This window comes from Manduca sexta, unplaced genomic scaffold, assembly GCF_014839805.1.
Source record: "Manduca sexta isolate Smith_Timp_Sample1 unplaced genomic scaffold, JHU_Msex_v1.0 HiC_scaffold_3717, whole genome shotgun sequence".
In the NCBI taxonomy this organism is placed as follows: Eukaryota; Metazoa; Arthropoda; class Insecta; order Lepidoptera; family Sphingidae; genus Manduca; species Manduca sexta.
The window spans coordinates 1-8,943 of NW_023594816.1; the positions used below are offsets into that span (position 1 = coordinate 1).

Consider the following 8,943-nt stretch of genomic DNA (forward strand, 5'->3'; position numbering starts at 1 on the left):
GAGCGTTGTACAGTTAAAGAGTTGATAAGAAAGGTAAAAATTTGAAAAATAGATTTGTGGGGCATAATTTCCCATTTAAATTCAATAAGATACAATTTTGATGTGTTGATTCGCGTTCCTTGAGGAACGTAGGTCTTCCAAGGCTATAGTTCCAAAATAATTTAGTCAGTCATCTCCACCGCCTCCTTATCCAGGTTTAACCAGGCCTTCTTGTCCAAATTCTCGGAAGAGTCGTTCACCGCCAATTTTAAATTGGCTACTGGTGGTAGCACTTCTTTGCCGGTCTCGTTTTGCTCATTTTTAGAGCTGGTAGCAGTACTGGAGCAGCTCGGTTTGCTAAATACCGACATTCCGCTGGTCGATGGCTTGTTCATCTCCTTATGCTTTGATTTTAACATTTTCTTCTTATCTTTATCCTTATCTTCAACTGGGTTCACATCAAATAAGTTTGCGATGATGGCCTCGTTCTTTTCCTTCTGATCTGGCATTAGTGATGGTAAAGCGAGTTTCTTTTGCAGTTGCATAGCTTTGTATTGGTTGGATATGTCCAGTATCGCATTCCTGATTTCGCGTAGGCATCCCCTCCTGATGCCGACGCAGCTTGTAAACTCGCTGTAGTGTCCGAAAGTGATCCTCCTGAGGTCTGCCATGCACACTATGGGTATGTCGCTCGTGAGGCACCGCTCCACAATAGGCAGCATGATGGTGCGCGGCGATACCAGGGCCTCGACGATCGCGGCCCAGCACATGCCCTTGTTAACAGCATTGCAGCATTCAGACATGCCGAAGATAAATAGATCGGCATAACTGTATAAATAGAAAATATATTGGGGTATTTGTAAAATGGAAGAATTTAATTTTGATTGATATTGAGTATTTAGGGATAGTTGTTTATTTCTTATTATAAGCTAATGTTTTGTCAGTTTTAAAACTTTATTCGTTTGCGAGCTTTACTAATGATTACAAATGTGATGATTGTTTTTAATTGTTTTTTATGACCATTATTGTTTTTGTAAGTCTCAATATATACTAACGTGGTGATCTGGACGGCGAGAGCATTGGGCTGGTACATTTGATCGAACTTCTGAAATTCCAGCCAGCTGGCGCTCTTGCGGTTGTTGATGGTAGCTTTGTGCCTCTGGAACATCACCTCCAATCTCTTTGCCTGTGGTTCCGACATTATAGGCCTGTAATAAAATACGAATATGTATTTTTTATGAAATAACTATTTTGTGTTGGTAGTATGTCCAGTGAATGAAAGATATACTTTTTTTTTATTTTTTGATTAAGACAACGCAATTTAGGTAATTATGACATAAAATATAGTTTTTGGAATTTTACTTTGTACTAGATTCTTAGTTTGCTAAAGCATGTGCGGCTGAAACAAAGTATAATATATGCGTACGTTAACTGTTTAAAGGTTGGTGTCAACTAGAGAAGAAACGCGTTGAATCAGTCGTAAATACTCCATATTATAAATTAACCGAGCAAACATTTTTAGTATTTGTAGGCCTTCTACCAAGAAAGTTTGTTTTTTTCAGTGTTTATTTTTTGCCGGATGTTTTCATTCGCGCGCATTAGTGCTGCTCAAGAGTGGGCCCGAGTAGACGCCTGTTGGAGATTGTAACCTTCGTCGTGACTTATTATTTTTTATATGTTCTATTTTTAGAACTAATTGTATTTTGTTTGCCATAGTTACTTCTCTTTAGTCCGAAATAAACACTCATGTCAATAACATCTTTTTACTAACTTTATTTAATTACTAAGAACATATACCATATTTACAACACGTTATCAGCACGAACGCTTAGTTCTTAGTTTTTCACGTTATTTAGTAAAATAAAGTTGTATATATATTTTTGTGTGACTAGGAAATAGTAATAGTCTGAAAATGTCACATGAATCTGGAGATGTTTCGAGTGTGAAAAATTCCCAAATCGTCGAGCTCATCTTTTACATTTTCATGTTTGAGGAATAAAGATGGATATCCTACATGGAAATTTAAGATGCGCAATTATCTTATGCATGAGGATCTGTGGGAAACAATCGGTGGATACCCAAATGGAGACACAACCCCTGCCTCTACAAAGGGTACGCAAAGACGCAAAGGCATTAGCAAAGATATGCTTATCAGTAGAAGGTGCAGCGATAACCCATATAAGATGTGCGAAAACTGCATCTGAGGCATGGACTTGTTTGCAAAAAGCCTTTGAAGATAAGGGAATAGGACGAAGATTATTTTTGGAGCGTAGACTGTACAGGTTGAGTCTATCAGAGTTCAAAATATTGAACTATATATTAACGCAGTTATGTCAACCGCACAGGATCTTGCGGATATTGATGTAGTCATAGAGGACAAGTCTATTGCTGCAATACTTTTTGGGAGGTCTAACTCCAAGGTATGAACCTCTCATTATGGCTTTAGAAAATTGCAATGTAGACGTGACTACAGAGTTGGTGAAAACAAAACTGCTTAATGAAATGTCCAAAGATGTGGCTACGTCATTAGACTCTGTTTTTCATGCGAAGAAGCCTAAGTCAATGAAGAAGAATATAGTTTGTTATGAGTGCAAGACACCTGGACATAAGAGACCAGACTGTCCACAGAGAAACAAGAAGGAGAAAGGCAATGCGGTAAATACCAATGATACGATATTTACAAGTCTTAATACTTCTGGAAACCCAAGAAAGGACATAATTTATGTAGATTCAGGTTGTACTAGACACATGACTTCTAGACGGGACTGGTTTCAGAATATCTCGATACAGAATCAAGGTACTGTTACTGTCGCAAATGGAGAACAGATTAAGTACTGCGGAATTGGAAATATTTCCAATAAACACGCCCGAGAACGTGGTCAACAATATTAGTGATGTTGCTTATATACCAGATTTGAAAGCTAGTTTGTTATCTGTATATAAAACTGTTGAAAAGGGTTTTATTTGTGTTTTTGATAAAAATGGATGTAACTTTTATAAATCTGATACTTTTAATTTTACAGGTGAATCTGTTGCTCATGCCTCGCCCTGTGGTGGACTGTACGTTTTAGATGGAACTGTAAATGTTTCCGAAAATGTGGCGGATAATTTTTTGACACAAGATGTGCACTCTGGCTGTCAGGATAGTTATAAAATTTGGCATAAGAGGTTAGGACATTTGTGTCGTATAGGCATGAACCAACTGAAAAATCACAAGGTAGGTATAAAGTATACAGGAGTAGATAAAACTAGTTGTATCGCTTGCGTGGAAGGTAAACAAGAAGAAAAACCTTTCAAAAGGTTAGTGTTTAATAGGGCTACTTCCCTTTGGAACTGATCCATATGGATTTGATGGGACCGGTGTCTACAACTTCTTTTCAAGGAAATAGATATATGTTGACAATAGTAGACGATTATACGCGAAAAGTGTTTGCTTATTTTATTTCTTCTAAAACAGAAGTCAAAGATATATTTTGTGTGTTTCAATGTTTTGTTGAAAATCAGTTAGATAAAACAATTAAAGCAATTAGGACTGATGGAGGTAAGGAGTTCGTGAATAAAGAGTTTGTTGATTATCTTGCTTCAAAAGGTATTGAACATCAAACAACGACGCCTTATAGTCCTCAGCAAGTTGGAGTAGCGGAACGCACCCATCGTTCGGTTACAGAAAAGGCAAGAACGTTGCTAGCTGAAAGTTCACTACCGAAAGCATTCTGGGAAGATGCATTCCAAGTTGCCATTTACCTTAAGAATAGGTCTCCTCATCGAGCCTTAGGTGGACAAATTCCTTATGACAAATGGTATGGACGAAAAGTGATCTTAGCCATCTAAAAGTATTTGGTTGTAGAGCTCTAGTCCATATACCTTCTTGTCACAGGAAGAAATTAGATGTCAAGGCACAGGAAGCAATTTTCGTCGGTTATTCTGAAAATCCAGGCACTTATATTTTTAGGGATCCTGCTAACCCACGAAAAGTTATTATATCCAGAGATGCAACCTTTTTTGAAAATTGCTTTACAGCGCTAAAGCAGAAGCAATCTGAGTCTGTCGCACAGTCAGAATCTATATTGTTATTTGATGAGCAAAAAGAGATTGAGTCTGAGTTTGATCATGACTGTCAATTCTATGACTGTGATGAGAATATCAGCCCGGCGGCTGAAGCAACTTTACCAGTAAATCTAGAAAGTGCAAAGAGTCAGTGACTCTGGAAGAGCGAGAGTCTCTCAGTGACTTAAGGCTGCCTAGTGTGGAAGAAGTGACAGCGAATTTGGAACAGGAATCGCACCCTGAGCGCAGATACCCTTCCAGAGATAGAAAAGCAACAAATTTTTATAAAGCTTACAATACGTCAATGGTAGATTCTAATGAACCTACGACATATTACGAAGCTACTCATGCCGATGATGCTCATAAGTGGCAACATGCTATGGTTGATGAGTATAGTTCCTTAAGGAAACTCCATACATGGAATTTAGTAGATAGACCTAACAAAAGGTTATACCATGTAAATGGATTTACAAAAATTAAAAGGGATGCTTATGGTAATATTATCAAGTATAAAGCGAGACTCGTCGTCAAAGGTTTTCATCAAGTTGAAAGTGTAGACTACAACGAGACGTTCGCACCAGTGATTCGTCATTCTTCCCTCCGCACGTTGTTTGCGATAGCTGCAGATATGAAATTGAGAATGAAGCACTTAGATGTCGATACAGCTTTCCTTAACGGAGATTTAGAAGAAGTTTTCATGGAGCAACCTCTTGGTTTTATTGAAAAGGGTAAAAGAAACAAAGTTTGTTTATTGAAGAAATCTCTTTACGGTCTTAAACAGGCACCGCGAGCTTGGAATAAAAAGTTAAATGAAACGCTTTTTAAAATAGGTTTCATAGGAACTCCTTCGAACCTTGTGTGTATACTAAACTTTTTGGTAAAGAACTTGTAATATTAGGAATCTTTGTTGATGACATAATAGTCTTCTTTAATTCTGATTTGACATTTGACACTGTCAAGAATGATTTGTCGAAATATTTTTCATTAAAAGATCTCGGAATACTGAAATGTTATTTGGGACTACAAGTTGAAAGTGATTCCGAGAGTATAAGGTTGAACCAGCGAAATTATATTCTTTCTATATTAGAAAAATTTAATATGAAGGATTGTAAGGCCGTGGATACTCCATTAATTAAAAGAATATGGAAAAAGAATGGATGGTCAAGTCGGTGAGTCTTATCCTTATCAAAACTTAATAGGATGCCTCATGTATCTAGCGGTAAACACACGACCAGACATCGCTTACGCCACGAGCTATTTAAGTCAATTTAATACGTGTTTTACTAAAGAACACTGGAATGCTGCTAAAAGGATTCTGCAATACCTAAAAGGTACCCTAAACTATTCATTGGTTTACAGGAAGAATAGAGAACCTTTAAAGGGTTTTGTGACGCAGACTGGGCAAACTGTCCAATCGACAGAAGGTCATACACCGGTTATGTTTACAAGTTAAGTGGAGGTCCAGTATCATGGGAATCCAAGAAGCAACCTACTGTTGCGTTAAGTTCAGCCGAGTCAGAATATATGGCATTAGCGTCTGCCACGAAGGAAGCGTGTTACTTACGTCGGTTTATATACGAGATAACAGGTATACTTTGTTCAGTTAACTTAGCTTCTGACAGCCAAAGTGCCATTAATCTTGTTCGAAATCCTGTACACCACAGCAGGACGAAGCATATAGATACTAGGTTTCACTTTATTAGGAAAAGGTATCTAATAATATTGTTAAGTTAGAATATATAAAAAGTAACGATATGCCTGCTGATGTACTAACGAAGGCCCTCGGACCTCTAGCACACAAACGATGTGTAGTTAACTTAGGTTTAGAAACTTAATTATTTTATTTATTTTGTTTCTGTCACAACTGCGATTAAGGGCGGCTGTTGGAGATTGTAACCTTCGTCGTGACTTATTATTTTTTATATGTTCTATTTTTAGAACTAATTGTATTTTGTTTGCCATAGTTACTTCTCTTTAGTCCGAAATAAACACTCATGTCAATAACATCTTTTTACTAACTTTATTTAATTACTAAGAACATATACCATATTTACAACAACGCCCCCACCCCTTCCCGCCTTCCCGCTCCGTTCCATGACTCACTGCTATCAGGTCGGGCGCGTCAAATTGAGCTACTATGTTCACACGCACTTACTTTTGGACAAGCTACCAGCTACGTTATAGTATCCAACGTCGATTCGAATCGAATCAATTCTCATTATGACTTTTTATTGTTTACGCGAATTTTAGACATTAAAATTAAACTATTATTGGGATTTTATCGAGGTTTTCATCCTACTAGTATTATAAATGCGAAAGTTTGTGAAGATGGATTTATGTTTTCTCTTACACGAACAAACTACTCAACAGATTTGGATGAAACTTTACAGTAATGTTGGTTATACATCAGAATAACACATAGGCTATAATTTATAATGATTTTTTACAATTTTGGTCATGAGTGACGATACATACAATCTTCACGCGGGCAAAGCCGCGAGCAAAACCTAGTATTTTAATAAAATTGAAACGCGATAAAATCCGAAAAATAGTTTAATTTCAATTCGCAGTAATTCTTCTGCTGTATATTTATGAAACTGCGTTTATTAGAAACGTGTCGCATCGTGCTTCAATTCTGCTTTAGTAGACGCCAGCATTTAGATATTTCGCGCGCGTCGAGGCCACCGGGCTAGCGGCTCATTCTGAACAATGCCTAAATAATATGACCCAAAGTACCGAGCAATACGTAGCTCATATGGCACAACATGATATATTTTTTAAAGTATGTTACTTTATGTATTGTTAATATTTATAATGTGTATTGTTTTCTTTTTAACGTTGATGGGAATATGCAATTACTTGGAGTGGATCAGCAGTGCGAAGATTTCTTGAAATATCTGTCAGGAATTTTAAAGTCTCGCTAAATGACGAACAGATATTTGTCATAGAGATATGTGCTCTATAAATCGAAATCTAAAAGAATGTTTAGCAGTGGACATATCTTTCAGAACATGTGAAGTTTTATTTTTGACTGATTCGTTAGTCAGAGAATTTCCGTTAAGATCCTGTAACAGAGTACGAGGCGTCATGGAAAAGACAAACAATAACAAAAGTCGACCGGAAAATTTAATTAATGATTTAGGATTCAAAATAATATTGTTTTATAATTAATTGTTATTCCTTTCATCTATTAGCAGTTGCAATTTGTTTATTGATTTGCTCATGTTCGGGCCACAAAGGGCATGTGCAGTGCAGCCATTGCGCAGGTGCATTCGGGAGCTCTGATGCGCAGATGGGGGTTTTGGGTCCTTTTGCTGTTATAGATTCGATTTAAGGGCATCAAACATTCCATTCAGGCATATTAAGGTTGATAGATTTTGAGTTGTATATAACCATCTCTTCTCTATTGGTGCTGTGGAGGTATTAATGAGTGTCTGTGAGCTTAAGTTGTTCACTACCTCCAAGAAAGCAATGATAAAATTTGCTGCACCGTATAAGACAACTTAGTCAAATAGGTTTTTGTTTGATAGATCCACAACATAGAAACTACAGACCTTAAATACTAAAGACAACTATCAAAACATCGCGGTAGCTACACAGCTTGGCAATCAACATATATCATTCGCCAGTCTTACTGTCTAAAAAAGCGAATACCAAAAATTGCTATAATGACAGTTTGCACTGAATCCGCTATGAAAAATACGTTTTTTATATCATATTGCTTTGCCATTGCCTTTACAGAACAAAGAACGCGATCAATAAATGCAATTTATTATTAAATAACTCACCAGTGGAAAGGGTCCGGACGGCGGGAGAGGTTCAGTACTGGCGAAACGCCTTGCTTGGACGTGGACTGACCTCGCGGTGGACGCTCCTTCGACTCCCACCCCTCACGGTTCTTGTTTTTGAACTTCCTGCGCCTCTTCTGGTCCGGGCCGAGATCCATTTTCTTGTTTTGTGTGGAGCACGTCCTACCTCAAGAGTTTTTCAGATTTGTCTGCTGAGATGCGCGCGCCTGTCGGTCCACGCCGGCGCTGCGATATCAGTCGATAAATGCAGTGTTGCACGCATAGAACTAAATTCGAATTGAATGTAAAATATTGTGTGTAGAATCGTGTAAATTATTATCTGAATTCAAATATCATTCAAGTCACATGTGTTGGCAAAGAACAAGGACTACGCAGCATCACACATACACAGATACACATACACACACATTGTCTTGTAAGCAGATAAGGTAGGCTACAAATAGTTTACAAACTTTTCTTTTGTCTCTTTCTTTCCTTTAATAGATTATATTTCCTTTTGTTTGGCGTTGGGTGTTTCTAGCCGGAGTAATCGTGTCTGAATATTTGATTAATTTGTGTATCTGATATATTCGCATTATTGTCGGTTTTGGAATTACTATTCAGAGCGTTATTCAGGTTATCACCATTTTATATTAACATAAAATATACCTGTTACACTTGGAAAGGTTTTTCGGATGGTTGGTCTTAATAAAGATCACGTGTACATACTTTATACGTGTGAGGCCCTTTACACACGACTCGTAGTAGGGAGGCATCAAGAGCGTCACGTATTTCAAACGTGGTACGATGTACGTTAGCATAATCCGGCCGTTGTATTAGAATCGTGGCTTGTTTCGTACAAGTGTTATTCTGACACGTCTGTGATAGGAGCAGGAGCTAATATCGTGGTCCATACTTGCTTTAAGTACTGTTACTGAAATTGAAGTGAAGTTTTGTAAAAGATTAGAAGAGATTCAGATTCGATATGAAGTAAGGTTTCTTTTTTTTATATATAGAGTTCATTCACGTAGCAGTTAGTTATTTGTATTGTTTTACGTAATGTATAATTTTACAAATATTATACGTATTTGATTAAATTTTATTTCTTAAATAGAAGTCCACGGTCTAG

The 8,943-nt window shown here is 37.3% G+C and overlaps 1 protein-coding gene across 1 annotated transcript; it reads right to left on the reverse strand.

Moving 5' to 3' along the window:
* Positions 1 to 66: 66 nt before the first annotated feature.
* On the reverse strand, positions 67 to 7,987 carry LOC115440569. Its single transcript, XM_030164938.2, has 3 exons — positions 7,815 to 7,987; positions 1,035 to 1,187; positions 67 to 807 (listed from the first exon to the last, which is right to left on the reverse strand). Exons 1-3 carry the CDS (start codon positions 7,970 to 7,972, stop codon positions 162 to 164), a joined length of 957 nt encoding a protein of 318 aa, XP_030020798.1. The 5' UTR covers positions 7,973 to 7,987; the 3' UTR covers positions 67 to 161.
* Positions 7,988 to 8,943: the final 956 nt, after the last annotated feature.

Bases quoted from the DNA above. Each gene is read 5' to 3' on its own strand.
- LOC115440569 (XM_030164938.2), bottom strand. From the start codon at position 7,972: ATGGATCTCGGCCCGGACCAGAAGAGGCGCAGGAAGTTCAAAAACAAG. The intron at 1,188-7,814 runs GTGAGTTATTTA...ATTTTATTACAG, and splicing joins CGTCCGGACCCTTTCCACTG to GCCTATAATGTCGGAACCAC. The intron at 808-1,034 runs GTTAGTATATAT...CTATTTATACAG, and splicing joins CTCGCCGTCCAGATCACCAC to TTATGCCGATCTATTTATCT.